The sequence below is a fragment of the Pelecanus crispus genome, chromosome 10 (assembly GCF_030463565.1).
Source record: "Pelecanus crispus isolate bPelCri1 chromosome 10, bPelCri1.pri, whole genome shotgun sequence".
In the NCBI taxonomy this organism is placed as follows: Eukaryota; Metazoa; Chordata; class Aves; order Pelecaniformes; family Pelecanidae; genus Pelecanus; species Pelecanus crispus.
In genome coordinates this window covers 25,196,337-25,216,167 of record NC_134652.1, presented here as the reverse complement: position 1 = coordinate 25,216,167, position 19,831 = coordinate 25,196,337, and the positions used below count along the sequence as shown (strand labels likewise).

The following is a 19,831-nucleotide window of genomic DNA, read 5'->3' as shown; positions in this document are numbered from 1 at the left end:
ATCTCAACAGCCTTAGAACACCAAAGGGCAGTTGATCTTTTAGAAGACCTATTTTCTTTCCTTTCTTCCCAACGGAGTTTAGCGTTTTCTACATCATTTTTCCCCTTGGAGAAAGGAATCTCACAAATGACGCAAGACCAGCCTGACAGGATGTGCCTGAACTCCTTACACTGCTGGTGGAAGGTAGCAGCCTGGAATAGACTCCGATGTGGTTTATATCAGCCTGTCCATTCAGGATGTTCTGACTAAAGTCAACGTTTTAGCCCTTCTACAGACAAACAGGAGCTATGGCAGTACCAGGGAAAAGGATATAATTTAAAGAGGAAGGGTGATGAGAGACCAGGCAGTTCTTAAAGCTTGATAATTTAGTTGCAAAAGTGTTCCTGCACCTAAACTAGGAAACAACAAATGTAGGATTATTAAAAAAAGGGTCCTGATTCCAAAATGCCTAAAGTCTGAAGAACTGAGAATAAATACAACCTGAGATAAGCATGGCAGACACATGAAAAGCTGCTTCCTGCTGAGGCAAAGCTTGGTTGGTGTCTACCATATTGCCCACTTGGGCCCCACCCAGTATTATGTTATTTTCAGGTTCTGAAAAATAAAATAGGCAAGATCTTTTCTTTTTTTTCTTTTTCATGACAAGAACAGCAGCTTACTGGCACAGCTGATACACAGAGCACATGTATACAAGGACAAGCACTTGAAAAAGATCTTATTTATGTTATAGTCACTGTTACTTACTGGTTCAAATTTAGCCTTGTTTGTGATTCAGGAACAATAGAGAGTGACAAGCGTGCACTAAAAGGTGTATGAATAATATGACCTAACGTGTTTCCCTCTATTTCTGTCCTCCTTGATTCATGAAAGCACCAAAGCAATGAGTAATAACATTCCTATTTTCAGCCAGATTTAAGCATACACTGAAAATTTATCATTGGTTTAAGTGATGTATTAAGTAAGGATGGAATTACTCACACGCTTAAGATTAAGCTTATGTTGAATACTTTTTTGAAGCAGGACACAATTCTGAAGCTTTAATTTGGTAACACACTGCTTGTTATCCCCTTCATAGCTACAAGACTGAGCCCTGCAATTCTATTTATAAAGCCTCTTTGGTAATGTTTCCAGTAAATTAGTGACTAATGGAGCTCCTTACAGCTACTATGTACTGGATATTAGAGCCTTCAGGATGCAATAGTGCATCACAGAACTACATGTATGAAGGTTACAATGAATGACAGAACTTTTGGATTAGATTGGTTTTTGGCTTATATTGAATCATTTTTCAAAACAGGCATAGACATAACATCCTCTTTTTTCCTTAGAGCTTGTGCCAAAAAAAATAGTAAGTTTGCAAATGGATATTAAGCAATGCCAGATATTTTCTGGGTTTGTTTTAACAAATTAACCCTTTGTGTTCTTTTCTGATGTCCAAATAATTGTATTGGAAGCAGATGTTCTACCAAAATTGACATGATCAGAAGACATTATGCTCACTTATTAACATACTGTTTAATATTCACTAGAACCTGTTTTAAAGAACAACAATGTGTTAACATTTAAGCCAGGAGGGATTTCTGTACACTATATAGTACTTGATGCAGCTTGTTTATGCAACAGTCTGACAGATACAATTAATCTCATGAAAACTACCAGAGTACAGCATAATGGCATATTATTTTTAAGGTAATAGAACACACTTTCCCTTTGAAAATCAGAACTTAATTAAATCATGTAACTTCAGGATGCATAGAAAAGCTCTAAAAGAATGAAGCTCATTCTGAAGGACAGTTGAATGAAAAAATGGTAGATTTTATACAGACAGAATAATAGGATAACCTCCAAATGAGAAAGAAGTAAGAAATACCTCCAACAAACGCATCTCCAGCTCCATTGGTATCCACAATTTCACTCTGATCACTCACTAACACAGGGAAAGTAGACACTTCATTTTCTATAGAGGAAGGAGAGAATAAAACGTGAGTTACTTGCAAATATGACTTTGAAAAGCACAACAAACAATGAAAACCAAAACAATTCAAAACTGGAGCTCTGCCCTTTAACATGATAATTTGGATAAAAATAGATTTGGTTTATAATTCTGTCTGTATTTACTGCATAGGGATACAGGAACACATCTGATATTTGTTGTGGACGTTCTCTTTAATTACTTCCAGCTTAATTTCTTTTTTTAATCTCCTAATATTAAGGGCAAGAGAAAAAAAGTAAATCAGGAGGAACAACATAAAACACCTGGGCATATGGACAAGATAAGAAAAATCCATCCTGCCAAAACCAGTGCTTCCTATTAGTTGCAGAGAGGTGATGCAGCCTCCAGAATGGCCAGTCCAAGCTTCCAAAAGTTCAACAGGAATTGCTGTATTGGAAAAACCAAAATGCACATGAACTAACTAAAATAAAGCTGTGAAATACAAAGCAGGAACTAGTGTAAATCAAAGTGCTCTCAAATGACATCTTTTTAAAAAACACATATATGTAAGAAGCCTTGCAACTTGCCATCTGACTAGATTTGGTTTCAAGATTTCAATGACTTCACCCTCCTCCTTACTATTTCTTTCTTAAAAAAAAAAAAATTTCCTTCTCTGCAGCTCCCTGCCCTCTACTGGTGCTCGTTAAACCTATTGCAATAGGTGGATACTCAGCATCTTCACCTCCAATTCACTGCCACACCACAGTTCGACATAATTACACCACTTAGGTATGATAACTTTAGAGTTCTAGGGTTATAAATTTAATATATGCCACTAATTAATCAGCTATGGCTTTCCAGGTGGTAATGTCATAATGACGTGATAAAAATATAATTACCACCTTGTCACAATACCTTGTTAAAGTGTAAATTACCCCTGTAACAGAGCCAATGGAAGTTCTGCCTCTGGTAGTCAGTATGCATTAAACTGTCTCAGAGCAAACAGATTGTCCTTTGGCAGACAGCAGGAATTCAAAAAAGGGGAGGGGGAAGAAAAGCGTGTCAACCAGTGAAAATGAAAGCCATCAGAGCTGTTTTCTTTTAATTTTTGGTAAAAATAGAAATAAAATGGGAAATAGACCCTCCAGTAGCTGAAAGCTGGAGATGAGTAGTTTCTTCATTGTCCAGCAACAGAGCAGATCATAAAAATCACTCTTAAACTGACATAGACAGGAGCAAACAAGGAAACCTAGTTTGGGAGGCATATAAAGAATTCACAGTCTCAAATCAGGCAAGTCTGTGTACGCTGCAGAGGTACCAGAAGGATCCTGGTTTCTGTGAAATGCAGTGTATCAGCTCTACTGCTCTTCACCATCTGCTACTAAGTGAACCAGGCAGATATAATGATGCTGCCTCCAGAGGGAACTGTTGGCTGGCCCACCAGGAGGGGAGGGGAGCATTAGCAACAACCATCCATGAGAGGCAAAGGAAAAAGGGTAATGAAAAACATAAGATGAATATTCCAATTAAAGAACAGGTTTCAGTCAGTTCTCAGTGCGTCCTACTCCCTATCCTGTTAAGCAAGCTATTTAGAAACGTGCTTCAATGCTGTGTTGTGCTCTTAAGATAGTCTTCAAGAGCGATGTTTTTTAGTAATTTTAACAGGATTCATTTGAATTGGAAATCAAGAAAGAGAGGTCTTACATTAAACTCTGCCAGACGAGCAGAGTGTATTCATCCATTTCATAAGAAGGTATCTATGATTTGCTCTAGATAATACTGAAACAATGAACAAAGTGGTAACTCTGTTGAAGACACATTGTGATAAACTAACCTGCTTCCTTCCCAAGTGTGCATGGGCACACACAGATGTTCTACGTTAAATACACAGTAGACACTGGCATATGCATACAAATGTATGTGTTTGGGCACAGAGAGTGAATAATGCACAGACATTATGTTTCGAATGCTGTAAATGGGGCTTGGCATCAAATAAGACTCTATTCAAGCAACTAACACAAATGAAAGTTCTCACCATCATTTTTCTCCTTTCTTTTCTTCCTCTGTCCTGATTCCTTCCCTCAGCTCCCTCTAGTACTTGCAGGTAAGTATTGCACTATGAGCTCTTATTCTATTTGTTCTGCAGTAGGTGTAATTGTAGGTAACTGAATTAGTCTAAAACCCCAAACACATCAAGGAATTCAGCTGGTACACGAACAATCTTTTTTCTTCTGGTCACAGTTTTCCATCTCTACCTGGGTCACACATTCTGTCTCTATAACTTTACGTAGTTTCAAGAGGAGCAATAATCTCATATTTTGAAGTACTGAAGTTTCAGAAGGAGCTAGCATGGCTTTGGAGCACATACTACGTTATAAAAATATTACCATCTCCACACATCCAAGAGGCAAATTATCTTTCTTTTACCTTAGGAGAATTTCTATTAGCATAGTAGAGTCTACTAAACTATAGTAAACGATAATACATATTGAAAGGCACAACAAAATAATACTGAGGTGGTTTTTTTTTTATTTCCTTCACAATAAGTGAAGTCAGTTAGAATTAAAGCTGCCATTAATTTACCTTGCTATGTCTGTGTAATAGCATAAAAATAGCTAACATCTCTCACTGATCTGTGTTTTGTAACAACTAGGCACAACACGGTGAATTAAGATGAAGCAAAAGTCTCCATTCTGAATATCCTTGCTTTTGTGACTTTAATGTTGCTTTAACTTCATTTTTGTGTGTGATCTATTACGTTATAAAACTCCCAAATCCATCATAGCAAATGTAGAGACGCCTTGGCTAAGTGCACTGGTCATCAGTGGCCTTGCTTTTCAAAGTCAGTTCTGATTTCATTTATCATTCTGAGAGCTTATGAAATAAAGAATAATTACATAAGTGTTTTGAAGTCCAAGTGCTGCTCCGCTGGGCATAAAATCCAGTGTTCTATTTTTAAGCAACAAATATCTTCTATGGTAAACACCCTGGGATACAACACGTTCCACTTGGATATCATTTCCTGGAAGCCCAGAATTGTGAGTGCAAATTGCAACAAGGTGTCTATAATTAGGGAAGTTTTAGTAATAAGCATTACTGAAATTTAAAATTTTGGGACTTTGATTCAGCTCTCTCAATGATCTTACATTAGTGAGGAACTCAACTCTTTTAGAATGATATAGAAATAATCAAAATCAAACATTAATGTGGTGATTTCATAGGCTGAAGACAATATTCACAGATAAATCAGAATGAATCAGCTCATTGGTGAATTTAGTTATTGTTAATTGGTTGCATTATGTACATAAAGATGTGGAATCTATCTTTATTTTCCTCAGGCAAAAATATGCGCTAGCATATCTAGCTTAAGATATTTTTGTAGGTAAAACAGTCTGCAGAGATAATGATTGGAGAGCAATATTAATTGAAAGAAGAGTGTTCCTTCCATTCTAACATGTTTAAGCTCCTAAATGAACACAAGCCTATTTCATGATGTTAACTGAAACAATCGAACTCTGATAATAGCTGCAAATACTACAGGTCTGTCTTTAAACCAAATTAGAATCACAGACTACACGTCTACTCTTAGTACAGTAATAAACACCAGCAAGCAATCATTACATCCAATTAGGCTGAGTACTTTCCTTAACTGGGTCATTTACCAGTCTCTCTTGCTCTTAAAAGTAGATTAAATGTGTAAACTTACATTTAATTACCTGTAACAGAACTCTTATGGGCAACATGTTGGAGTGTCCTTAATTTTATATTAAAATAAAATAAAAGGAAGAAGGGAGTCCTAAAATATATACAAAAACGTCTAGCTATTTCCTCAAATAAGCTTTTGATCCGTGGGCTGGTAGTGGTAGTACACATGCTTACAAGATGGAGACACATTCATGTTTCTTTTGTAAGCTTTAACTTGTAAAAAAGGAACAACTGTGAAACAGAATTCTGTCCCATCTCCTCCCCACCTCCATCCTCTCTAATTTTCTTTAGATCAGGGGCCAAAAGCAGATAAAAAGAAAGGAGGAAAAAAACCCAAAAGAGACAGGAAGAACTTAACAGAACATAGAAACCTGAACTCAAAGCCTATAAATGTCTCTGGGCAGCTATAAGGTAATAAGAAAAGTGTTTGGAACAAGCCTGCGTCAGTCAGGATGATTCTGAGCTCTTACCTCTCTCCAGAAGGAAGAGCCCAGAAGCCTACAGGCTCTAAGTCTCTGCACCTTCCTCAGCACATTAATACATCTTTAAAAATCATTAGTATAACAACACCGTCTCCTGTTTTTTCTACAGTAAAAAATGCTGTTGTTGCTGTACTTCATATGAAGATACCACACTTGACAACGTAAATCAAATAGATACCGCACTTCTCACCATATCAGCACAGCACTGTCCAAAGTTATACGACAAGGTGGGGCAGGGCACTGTGTGCTGAACCCCTGTTAGAAATCCTCAAGACTTCCAGTGATGATTGTGCTGGGTTTGTTGAGGATAGAGTTAATTTTCTTTACAGTAGCTAGTATGGGGCTAGGTTTTGGATTTGTGCTCCAAACAGTGATGATAACACAGGGATGTTTTGGTTACTGCTGAGCAGTGCTTACACAGAGCCAAGGCCTTTTCTGCCTCTCACCCCACCCCAGCAGCGAGCAGGCTGGGGGGCACAAGGAGTTGGGAGGGGACAGAGCTGGGACAGCTGACCCCAGCTGACCCCAGGGATATCCCACACCATATGGCCTCATGCTCAGCACAGAAAGCTGGGGGAAGAAGGAGGAAGGGGGGACGTTCGGAGCGATGGCGTTTGTCTTCCCAAGTAACCATTACATGTGACGGAGCCCTGCTTTCCTGGAGGTGGCTGAGCACCTGCCTGCCAATGGGAAGCAGGGAATGAATTCCTTGTTTTGCTTTGCTTGTGTGGGTGGCTTTTGCTTTACCTGTTAAGCTGCCTTTATCTCAACACAAGAGGGTGTTGGCTTTTTCACTTTTACTCTTCCAGTTCTCTCCCCGATCCCACCGGCAGGGAGTGAGCAGGCAGCTGTGTGGTTCTTAGTTGCCAGCTAGGTTTAAACCACGACAATGATGTTATTTAAAACCTGGCAGTGCTGATTCAGCCTGCCATTTCTAAGCGACCAGAATGAGATCCTGCATTTTCAGTGGGACAGTACAGATAGCTGTACTGGACAAACACTCCAGGCCCCCTGGCACTTTCTGTGTGCATGTTAAGTTTGTCTTCTTTTGCATGCCAACATCTCCTCTCTCCTCCATCTAGTTCTGTGCGTTGTTTGGCCTGATGCTGTAGCCATGGCTTGTCAGAAAAATAAGGAATTTATTTGTGCAAGTCAATGGAGCTAAATACTATAGCAAGTGAGACACAAGTCAGCCACATGCTTTGGGATCTTTCTAATCAATATTTTAATAATACACAACAAATGATGCTGTATTCTAATCAATTAGATATGTAGCCAAGAAAACTTTGTAACTAGTAATAGAGAAGTTGTTAAGCCTTTATTGCTACAAAAAACAAAGTTACCCCAAACAAGTTAAAGAGTACTTGTCATTTATAATGCATTTATATGTCTATGGTATGATACAATTAATTAATACAAATATTAATTTATTTCCATAATAAAAGACCCTAATAGTGCAATTAGGCTAAAATTCCCCTTGCAGCTTGCTAAGCAAAAGTAAGTCCTTATAGCTGTGTTGGCCAAGATGCAAAGAACTGTCGCTCAGAGGCAGCTAGTTAATTTTCAGTAGAAACAGAGAAGGAATATGATTCCAAAGACTTTGAATCTTCTGTGGCTTTATTCATGGTGCTATAGAGATCTGTAGGGGAAATGACAGTATGTAGACCCCATTTTCCCTCTCTCCTAGGAGGTAAAGTTAATCGATGTTCAGTGAGACTTGTCTTCCCTTTATAGCTCTCCTCAGACATACACATTGTCCCATTATCTAGTCAAGAGTATTTTTATTCAGAAGTCATATTCATAGCATCTAACTAAATTGTGATTCATAGGATTACAGTTAATAGAGGAAAGAAGGTTCCTCCAAAGGAACTTGCACACTCATACACATTAGCTATTAGCAATGATGTAAAATTAAAACACTACTTTTGCACCCAGCACGTATCTTCTGAACCTCTGATTCTGTCTGCACTCCTCTTAATTCAACACCACTCCTTTGAAATAACTCTTGAATTATACTAGCATGAGATCAGACTCAGAACTCTGTATCTAGTTACAACAATAGTAAAAAATGTAACAGCATCAACTAATGACTCACGAGTAGCTTCTATAGGCCCAAATGTGTTTTGTTGACTTTATAGAAGGTGTGGGAGCCACTTAAACGTCACTATTTTCTACATCATCACTGTCAGTGCCATGAGTTGAAGCTCTACTTTATTTCTCATATTAAATAATTCTTTGTTTGCACAAGTAAAAAAAAACACTATGACTGTGTGTATAAGATGGGGAAGCAAGAGGTCAACAGAAAATACTAGTTTTGCTTCAGTTTGGTGCTAATATAATATTTTTTTTATATATATATATGTGCATACAGATACGGAAAAACTGCCCCGAAGAACAAGCCGCTGAATTTTTCTGGCATGTGTCACAATGTTTAAGGTTTAGAATGGCAATGAACTCTGTTGAAAAAGCCTTTCTGAGCACACAAGAGTATTGCCATTTGCCCGCTAGGCAGAGATTTCAGAGGGAGCTGAAACTGCGCCCACTGAACTGCCAGAAAACGCACTCCTCTAACTCGGCATGGCTGCTGAAGACATAAGGTAGTGTTCAGAGCTAAATCCTTTTCCTGTGATCTCTGTCCGGACCAGGAAAGGGGTTGAGGATTCAGGAAAGGCAAAGGGTGTGAAGTCATAAGCACCAAAATTAAGAAAAGCTTCTGCAGATGTTTCACTGATACAACACAACGACTGTCTTGGAATTACTATGAAGAGCTCAGATCAGAATCAGTCCTGAAGACAGAAGAGATGGGTTACAACAAACAAAACCCGTAAATTTTACGATCCTAGTCTCTATCTAGAGCACGCTCTACGGTAGTGAGCCTAGTCACACCAGTGAAAGTACAGGGTGACACAAACCCAGATCTCGCCTTGGATATTAACAAATAGAAATATCTCTTCCTGCACTGTAAATGTATTGGTTTGGCCACTGCACATCTTATTTGATCCTTACATATAAAAAACCCAAGCCAACCTCCCCCAAACATATTATTTGTTGAGCTGTATATGGGAATAGGAAATACAAACAAATCTATTTCTATCTGTAAATAGGTAGCTCAAGAATTGAAAACATACACAAATTACCACAGCTGGAATGTCAATGTCTAATGTAAAGAATACATCACATATGTACGTCCAAGTTACACCAACACATATGTGCTAGCTCAGACATGCTCTTCAACCTTCTGAAACTTGGCTACAGGGACTGTGCAAAAACGAAACATCTTTCAGCTCAGAAAGCAGACCGTGCACTTACTGTTTGCACTGACCCACAAATTAGCAGGAATGCATGTATGTTTGTACTCTATTTCATGGTATTCTACAGACATATTTTAAACCACTGCCTAGCTGGTCCATCAAAACACTGTCCTAGGGGAGAATTTTCTAACAAATATCAACCTATAATCAGATCAAAGCAATTCCTACCCAAAGGCTTACCAGGGCATTGGCTAAAAAAAAGGAGAAAAACACATTATAATTTGATTTTGAGCAGGACAAAAACTGTATTATGCCTCATTTTTTATACATTAAGCATATTGCCCTAGCGGGGCAAACACACCTGTCAAAACTTGCAAGCTTTCTTAGCTATACCTCAGTTTCAGAGTGATGAACGCAGAAATCACATCATTTAAATAAATGCCATGTTACATGACAGCTTTGTTTATGCTACATGATAATCTGAGAAGCATGGGTCGTCAGTGGAGGCAGAAATGGGCCCAAGGCACTTCTATTTTCCTTGAGCATCAGTAAGACTGAAAAGAGGAGTGAGCATGAGGTCACTACAGAGCACTTCTGAAGGAGCTTTTTCTTCTGGGAGAATTTATATTTAGTTTCATAAATACAGTCAGTCCATTAGAATGAAACAGACAGCCTTCCCTAGAAACATTACTAAGAATAAGTTAACATACAGATACATATATATTTCTCCTTAAAAAAAACCCAAATTAATTGGACACTAGTTGGACACTGCTGAGGTAGGTATACCATAGAAATTCTACAGCATTGGCTTTAAATATTGAAATTACATGTAGAAATTTTAATTTTTCATCCTCTTAACTCAGATCTAGAATTTTTACAATTTTTTTTTCTTCTCATGCTGTATTTGTAAATTCTGTGTTGCCTTTAATTAAGATCTCCCTACACTACTTATTTATTTTTGAAGAATGAAACGTGCTTGCTAAATGAATTTTTTCAGGCTTTTGCAGGTTTAAATCTATTAGAAGATGTCACTGTGGTGGAGGCTGAAATTTGTTCTAATCTCAATGGGAAAATATTCTGCTCTTAAAACGCCAGTTAAAACCAGAGCAACTCCACTGTTTTTAATGGAATTCTTTAAGCATTATGCCAGTCTAGAAAGAGAATTTGGCTCAAAATGAAGGAGTTTATTTCTCCCCTGAATTAGTTGCAGATCACTTCTTAGATAATTAAATAAGCCAAACTATGATCTCTGTAGTATCACTTAATCAGTTTAAAAGTATTACCTAACCATTGCTGTGAGTAGGATGGTCAATCTACCACCTTTTAAATAATTTCATATACGTTTTAATGTAAATTATGCAACCCTGAATTTATACAGTATTGACTACAGAGTGAAATAAATTCATTTGGATACAGTTATTATAATAGCAGTTTTGACAGTTTCCAGCAAGAGCTCTTGAATTGTATGTTTGTGTAACAAACCCTTTAGAACATGGCAGTAGCATACAGGTACTCATAAAGGTAACACAACAGGTTTTACAGTTCATGCACTACTGTCATTTAAAGTAAACCCCAATGCTATAAAAGCAGGCTGCTTGACAATACCAAAACAACTAACCTAGCAGACAAATTAAAAATTTTCAGCCTCTGTATCTGTGGAACCATGTCAAACTCCTACCACCGCCTGTCACTCTCAGTTACTTTTCTTTAAAGTTTTATTTCTGTAGTATTAAATTGCTGAATCATTGAGTTTTAAGATATTTCAACCTAAAAAATCAAACCAAGATATCGATCATCTTTTTAGAAGCAATAAAACATACTAAAAATCATAAAACTTTTGTTGACACGTATAGCCAAGTTCAACTTGTGATCTTTTAAACCTAATTTGTATTCTCCTATTGTCAAGGTGACCACCTAGGTATGTATTAGAAGGAAAAAAAAAAGGTTCCTACTCTGAAAAGTTTCCAATCTGAAATGTGGACACTCTGTTGATATCGTTAAGTTATGAAAAGTTACAAAGAAAGGCAAGAAGCAGATACTGCTTTAAAAAGCAGATAGATATACAGGAAAAAACTCTGGTTAGCCTACAGAGTGAGATCATTTGAACTGTAACTTGAAAATGTGGAAAAAAAAATTGGAAAATGCTTGTTGCTTGTTCCTTTTAAAACCATTTTTGTAAAAAACATGTGCTTAATGGTTATTTAGACATACTGCCTGCTTTTTTGCCATCTTTTCCTAGAGGAAATAAATCCAGATTAAAAAAAAAGTTAAGACTTTCAATTTAACAGTTTTTAATAAAACCTTTCCTTTTCTTATGCAAATAAAATTAACTTTTGTAACGCTCAACTTGCCAAATTTATACCTGTACCAAGCTTTTACTCATCTTTGCTATTTACTCTCTTTTCATTCACCCTCTTTCCCGCCATCCTTCTCTGTTGCCTGTTGATTCCTACTGATCGCAGAAATGACTGAGGTGTCTGCTGGTGACCTGGACGCTGATTGTAGCCAACGATCCTAGCACAATTTGGATTTTTATGCCAACAAAAACTTAGAAAGCTTCATTCTTTTTCCATATAAATACAAATCTGATTCGATAGCTGCTACTCAGCGGCAGCAGAGGCGGGAGCTGAGGGCGCCAGGAAGGAACAAAGCTGCTTGGGAGCAGACTAAAGTTTGGAGCAGGTTTTTCTGCTGAATGCACTTGTCAAACTTGACCTTTGCGCCTGTATTGTTTTACTCATCCAGCCTCTTATTTCCTTTTTCTGATTTTATTCTCAAATGTCTGTACATTTTGCACTTTCAGGCTGAAATCGGAAGAGTGGTGCTTTCCTCCTGTAGCTCTAACCTTTTATGAGTAGGCCTTCAGTTCCCTGTTAACCAAACCCAGGGAATCTACCAGTGGCCCCAGTCTCCAAGGACAGGAGGGCTGTCACTCCCCACCAATTTATCTGATTCCAGCAAAGGGTGTGCTCCAACCCTAGCCTATCCCTAGCAGTTTGGCTTGGCCTTGAAGAACCAAACCTTGTTTCTCTGTATCGTCAACTTCTGACGTATTTTAATTTCTGTATCCATTTCCCTAAGCCATTTGAGATCACAGCTTCACATGCTCTCATCTTCTAGACCAGTGTAGTGACTACCCCAGAAGCCAACACACAATACATATCCAGTATGAACATCTAAGATGCTTTACTTTGCTCCTCCAAACATGTTTTGGTTGCACACACAAAGACCACTTCACGGTTTCTGTATTCTACCTTTCACAACAACTGTCCCTTGATTTTTGAAATGTTTAAGCTGTCTAGTTAAGCAGGAAATCCAAAACCAATCTTTAGGTTTTTTATATTTGGTTTTAGCCAAATATAAAATGTCAGTGCAAAAAGCAGATACTTATATTCCATGATGCATCAGAGATTAAAAGAAAATCACATTTTTAGCGCTCTACTAACTACAGTGTTTAACTGCTCACAAATGTTTTTTCATATTTTTGTACTAATTTACAGTGTGCAATAGGTATTGTAATCTAATCCAGCACAATTGCATAATTTTTGACCAACTTGCTGTTGATAAATAATGAAAGTATTAGGTTATTAAATTTTTTTACAATTAAGTGACTAAGAAAGCTGTTTATTGCCTTCCGTTATACCCTCTGTTAATAAGATCGTTGTTGCAGATGTTCATGTATGCTGCATTGATGTTTAATGGTGCATGATGCTCTAGGTGGTTCCCATAACCTTGCTTTGTCTACTATGAGCTGACTCAATTGATATGATAATAGAGAAAAGAGGTCTGAAACAAGCTGGGCTGTACTGGCACAATTTGCATAACCTTTAAATTTGCCATCATTTGATAGCCAACTGCTCCTAAAAACTCTTTTTCAGTTGTCAGCAACAACAATATACTGTACAAACAGCATTCTGCAATTGGACAGGTGGGGAGGAAAGAGAGGGCATGCATAGTTTATTGCACTTTCATATTCTGTCAGGAAATGTACTTATTATCAAATTTATAAAGCCAACAATTTGGAGTAGAGTTCTGCAGCTCCATTCGTGACCAATTGCTATTAGCCACAATGCCTGGCCTGGCATCTTTTCAGGTTCACAGTACAATATCACAGTGTCGGATTACAAAGGACATAAATATTTGGTTCCATAGACTCCTCTCTGATTTAGTTTTGACTGCTAATCACTGGGGCAGGGAGAGGAATCAGGACGGATTAGGAGGGTGGTGGGGGGCACAGGGTAGCAGACTACAGCAAAGAAAATCAAAGCAAGCAGCCCTCCAAACTTTAAATCTGGTTTCTGATGACTCTATGTATTCTTTTTAAACAAACATTAGTATTGTACCATTCAGTAGGTATAGCCAAAACCTAACAATATAAAAATAGTTCATGTTTACTGTATTCACTAAATCTGCCGTCTGTATATATTTTAAGTTAGGTCTGCTTACTTTACTGACTTTATTATTCCTAACAAAGAAAAAAGCTATGGTGAAAATAAGCTGGAGCTTACTTTCACTCAAATGAGATCAACTACATAAACGTTACTTTTGTGGTGTCCAGAGGGTTATATTTAAAGTACCACTTCATATTCTATATTATGCTCAGGTGTGTCAAGGCCAGGTCATTGGTATATAAGTAACATGCAAAGCCTACTTTTCAGATATGGCATTGAAACAATTTCCACCGTGCTTTATCTGTAAAACCTACTGTGGAAATCATTGAGCCAAACCAATCATAAAATCTCACAATTCCACTTTTAGACAATTAACCATTTTCAAGAACTCCAATTACCTCCCCCCGCCTCAATGTTAACTCTAGACATTTTGTCGTCTTACACAAAATGAAACCTAAATCCCCACCAAAGTCAGGCAAAGCAGGACCCATCCAAATCTCCGCTTTTTCCACTAGCCAGGATCTCTGCTCTGACTCCCCTGGAGCTAAGGATTTGTCTTCCATTCAGCCACCTATTTCCCACAACTTCTATTGCCTGCAACTGGATGCTACAGCAGAGAAACTTCTAATCAAAGGGTCAGTTCCTGCAGTTAATTTTCATCCAGGGTCACCATACATACCCACATTTTACTCTCCTTCCATTCTGTGCAATTATTTTACAGTGACTATTTGAGCAGGTGAAGATTAGAGGCTTGAAAACATAAGTTCCATCATTTATGGCAAAAGCATGACATGGATAGCTACAATTTAAACTTCCTGCAATGTTCATTCAACTGTAATCACAAGATGGGAAATAAAATCTCTAAATTAAAGATGATAGGCTATCAGAGTCTGTAGGGCACCTTCTGAGTAGAGGTTCTGCTGTTCAAACTCCTCTGTGATGATTTGTTATGAAGTGAACTGCTGCCTAATAAAAAAAGGCTAAAACTGGCAAAATAGTGGGGAAAAAAAAGATATTCTACAGAAGATATTCTGCCTAGGTGCCAGTGGTCAAATAGTCCAGTTCTTTGTGCTCCTCATTTGTAACAGACAACAAAGAAGATACCTTAAGGTAAAAGATGTTACCAAATCTTTCAGCATACATAAAGTTCACTTTTTATATAACCTCCAGGTAGACCACAAAAATTGAATCAGAGATTGCAGACAAGGTACAACACACAAAAAGACACATGGATCAGTATAAACCATTAATATTCATGAATGTTTTAAGTTCTCCATGGCCATAATCGATATCCAATGAAGTTAATGAGATCTTTCCATTGATTTCAAAAGACACTGGGTTGAGCCCCAGAGACAATAATATCACATTCTCTGCAAGCACTCCATCTGATAACACATACTTTGATAAGTTGCTACCCTCCCATCCAGGATTTCAGCAATAAACAAAAGACACGTTATCTTATTTCAAATTGGTTTTGCAAATTGAGCAATATAGCATTATAAAACTCAATATGGAGAATTTGAAATCTTTAACTGAAGAGCAGTCAAGGCCACAGTAGTTACTTGCGATGTTAACGCCAATATGAGGTCCATAAATAAGACAGTCGTTATTTGTTTAAGAAGGAACTGGAAAAAAAAAAAGTCTTAATGTGTCATCCTCCCAAAAGGTTGAGATTTTGTTTTAACTTTGAGCCTCTAGAAAGCAGTGCTTCGAACTCTTATGTCTTATAACACATCTAAGCCCATCCAATAGATTTAATCACTGATAAGTAGAGTTAGAAGTTCAAACTGGCCTTGACCTTGGGCAGTATGACATTATCTGAAAACCATTAATGGTCTGAAACTAAAGGAAAAGCTCATTAATAAAAGCAAAACCATACAAAGGTACAAAGGTAAAAAAAAAAAAAAAAAAGAAAAAGAAAAAAAAGAAGTTTTATTAAAAGTATTGATCATGACCTAGGGCACTACAGACATTGATCTTCCCACATCTCCACAGGAAAAAAAAGGTTAAGCCAACAAATTATTGATCTATTACGAAACCTGCTGAACAAGCCATAAATTTAATTTCTTACAATGAAAAAAATAATCACACCAAATTAAGGTAAAGTGAAAATATATTTCTTAAAAATTGCTGGTAAAAAAATTACTATCTGATTAATTTCATAGAATAGCCACCCTGTTAGTATCATTTGAACCTGAGTGTCGGGAGGTGAGAAGCCTATGCACTGCAAACCTTTAAAGCATGGGTTTCAGATTTCAATTCATTAAACCATATGTTTTTAAGGAGAAATGGGTAGCACCCAATACTGAATATTGCAGCAACACAGAAGGCAGGTACAGAAAAGGACAATGCTGAACTTTAAACTTAAAGCACAGATTTAATGAAAAGTTTATAGGATAATTATTTTATATGAAAGAGAATAGTGTAGTTTTGGATTTTCTTCAGTTTGTTCAAAAAGTCAGAAAGACATATTTAGACTGACACAACATTGTAGCTGCAAAAGCAGTTGCTGAAAAACTAAAAGTCACCAGAACTTCATGTTTGACGTACATGGAGAGGGGTAGGTGTCATTTTCAGAAAATAGGGGATAACCTTGACAAAGTTGCATCAATTACATGTACACATGAAAAGCACAACTTTAGAAGGCTGTCATTAGTTCCAGTGCTTCCAAAGAATGACCGATTCTGCTGACTTGCCATTGTTTTAATAAAGTTCTATGATAAAATCGTTGGTTTTCAGCATATGAGATGTCAAAGAGATATACTATACTTCTGATAGTATATTCATTGCTCTGTCCCCTTATTTGCTCTTTGTTTTGCAGACATAATTCTACAATATTACCAGCTGATCCTGGAGCAACTTTCCTTCCAACTTTGGAACTACAGTCTTGCTAGATGGCAGTTCAAAATGAAATGTCATGTTTTATGCCTCAGAGTGAGGCTCCACATGCATCTTGAGCCACTATAGTTTGCAGATACTATAGTCTCATCCTTGTCTCCTCCTACTGCAAATCCTGCCTTCTGTCCTCTCATGCTGGCGCTAGTACTCATCTGGACCTTGCAAGGAGCTGGTTCAGAGAGCTCAGTACCTTTCCAGGGTAGGTTTCTGCCAGTCTGTGTGGACTGCTGAACTGGTTCACCATGCAGGCGGAGAAGTGCTGGAAAATTAGGGGATGGAAACGTGTGTCCTAGGATGAGCCAGTGATTTCTGGTTTTTCTATCCTTTTAAAACCTGCCAGGGACCCAAGGCTGAGTTTCTCGTGCTCTGAGGACTACGTAGCCACAGAATGAATAAGGTGAATCCTCATTCCTCCCACGATGGCCCAGAACAGTAGGGGCCTGCTTTGGTAACCATAAGGCTTAATTACTACCATTCTTTCTTCTCAGGATTTCTGGTAGGCAGTTCCATTGCTTCGTGGTTTGAGCAAACAGAATATTCTGCCGATGTAATTTGTCCTGCATGAACCACTTCACAACTCACTCAGGTCACCAGTAAAATGGTACTGGTTTTAAAGTATTACAGCCGTGTATACAGGAGGCATCAGAAATTTATGGTAAATTAATTCTATGTGGATGCTCTAATTGAGGAATAATATCACATGGAAGGCCTCATTTCTCAAAAAGAAAAAAAATTAAGCTACAGTGTACTAAGGTACCTTCTTTCCTGAACAAGAGTGTCCACTTGGGATTTAATGGCACCTGAATTGGTATCTTACTGTAAATTCATTCAACTTTGCTCTCTAGAGTCAAGCAAGACAGGCCTCAAGTGGTTTAAGGGGTGGCCATATTGAAATCCCCCTGCCTAAGTCCAGTCTTGAGGTTAACTGTGCCTGCCTGTTACGGGTAGCACATCCAGGCTGTATATACCATTTCTGAGAAGAGCTTTTCAGTGTACTGTATGCCATCTTCTTGTGATACATTTAGACTCATTTGGGGTAGTAAAACCAAAAGCTGAGTATGAAGAATTGCAAAAGTGTCTCACACTAATGGACTATAAAATTGTCAATCAATGTAAAAAAGGTGCACATACAAAAAACAATTCTAGCTTTAAATACACAATGATGGGCTCTAAACCACCTATTACCCCACCATAAAGAAAATTTGAAGTTACAACAGATAATTCTATGAAAATGTCAGATCAATCATCAGTGGCAGCCAGAAAAGCAAATAAAATGTTAAGAATTATTAAGAGAGAAATACAGAACAAAGGAGACAACAGAATTAAACCACTTTGTAAACTTCTCAGGCACTTGAACATTCTGGTCCCCATTCACAAAGTGTATAGCAGACCTGAAAAAAGGTGTAGTGAAGGGTGGGCCAGGGTGCCAGAATTACGGAGCGAACGAAGAACAAAGAATGGGTAAAGAGTCTGGGAGAAAGACTAGTGAAGGGGACATAAGCAAGAGTTCTGCAAAATCAAAAGTAACAAGACGTTGTATACAGAATGATTACGGACTGGCCATGCAATACAAGCAGCAGGAGATAGCCAGCAACATTCTTAAGTAGCTGAATCCAAACAAGTAAGGGGAGGTATTTCTTTACATAACACAGAGTCTGTGACACTCATTATCACAAGACATTATGTATGGTAAAATCCTGCTTTGGGCTATTAAGCACAAAGACAACATCTCTAGTTCAGAAATTCCCAAGCTACAGATCATTGGAAGCTAGGAGAGCGTAACATGGAAGTAGGACTATAGATTTGTTCTGGTTTTACCCTCTTTTACAAGCACCCACTGCTGTACACTGTTGCAGATACCAGGTTGGACACACCTGTGGTCTGCCTCAGTCCTTTCACCCTGTATTGCCTTTCCAACATCACGTAATTTCTACCTCCAAAGCAGTGGACTTGTATGTTAACAATTATGCCTCCAAGAATCCTTTTTAGAATTACGGTACAAAAAGGTATTACCAGCTTTGCTATTCATTAATCCCTATCAACAAATGTTCATTATTAATTTAGGTTTTGTGGTTTCCTAAGTCGCAACTAAACTAAAACTAATTCTGTTGGGCTTTCTGGCTCATTTGTTATGCCATTAGCAGACTAAATTTTTCTTTTTTCCTAAATCCATTTTTGTTTTTTAAACTTTTCTGTCCATTTGTGAATATAAATGGATAGGGAAGGGTGAAAGTGTGTAATCCTATGAAGAAGAGTACACACTGTAATATAACCCAACTACTATTTCCCTAGGTCCAAGACACTACTTTTGTTTGTGTAAATACATAGAAAGGCTGTCTGATAGAAAGAGCTAGTCAAGGCTTTCCTGTCTGGAAGGCTAAGCATGAATGCTGCGAGAGGTAAGGAAAAAAAAATAACATTTTTTCTTGCTGCTTAGAGGAGAACACACAATACTCAGTAACTTAACAGAAAGAGAAGCTGCAAACAGGCCCACCATAAAATGTCAGCGGTGTCAATAGTAATAAATACTTCTATGTTTTATAGATAGGCTTACAAGGTAACATGCTGGTCTGTGATTGCAGCACAACCTGACAAAGAAAACCTACTGACCTCTGTTTAGAGTAAGTTGTATGCTTGAACATCAGTCCTTTTTATTCCCCCAAAAAGCATACAGCATCATGCCATTATGATTTAAAAACAGCTCTTAAAATCTCTCTAGTTTCCACAATTTTGACAACCCTTCTAAAACAGTTTAAAAACTCTCCTTCTAAAATATTTAAGATCTAACATATCTTTACAAACTAAAAGAAGCTTCATCATTCATAAAAACATACTATCCATACCTTTGTTCTTGCTTTCATTTAGATCAGGTTTTGTTTCTATCCAAACATATAAACTTTTAATTTACGAACATACACGCATATATTATCTTAAGAATCACTGTACTGGCTGACATCAACATCCATTTAGCTCAGTATCCTGTTTCAGATAGCAGGTAGAGGCAAATACCTAGTATTACTCCAACATCCAAAGCTTGGTAGGCAGGCTCTAAAGTTTGGTAATGTTGCAAGTTTTATTGCAACATATTAATTTGGCTATATTGCACATGCTGTTTAATTTATGGAATCAATTAAATAACAAGTAGAAATTCACAAAACTCTTTCAGTATGT

The 19,831-nt window shown here is 37.6% G+C and overlaps 1 protein-coding gene across 2 annotated transcripts in view; it reads right to left on the bottom strand.

Moving 5' to 3' along the window:
* Positions 1 to 19,831, bottom strand: part of ADK (adenosine kinase) — a 296,570-nt gene that overhangs the window by 17,253 nt on the left and 259,486 nt on the right. For both annotated transcript variants that reach the window (XM_075717813.1, XM_075717812.1), the window contains exon 10: positions 1,871 to 1,957. In XM_075717813.1, the coding sequence (XP_075573928.1) occupies positions 1,871 to 1,957 (87 nt within the window). The remainder of the gene's footprint in view (positions 1 to 1,870; positions 1,958 to 19,831) is intronic.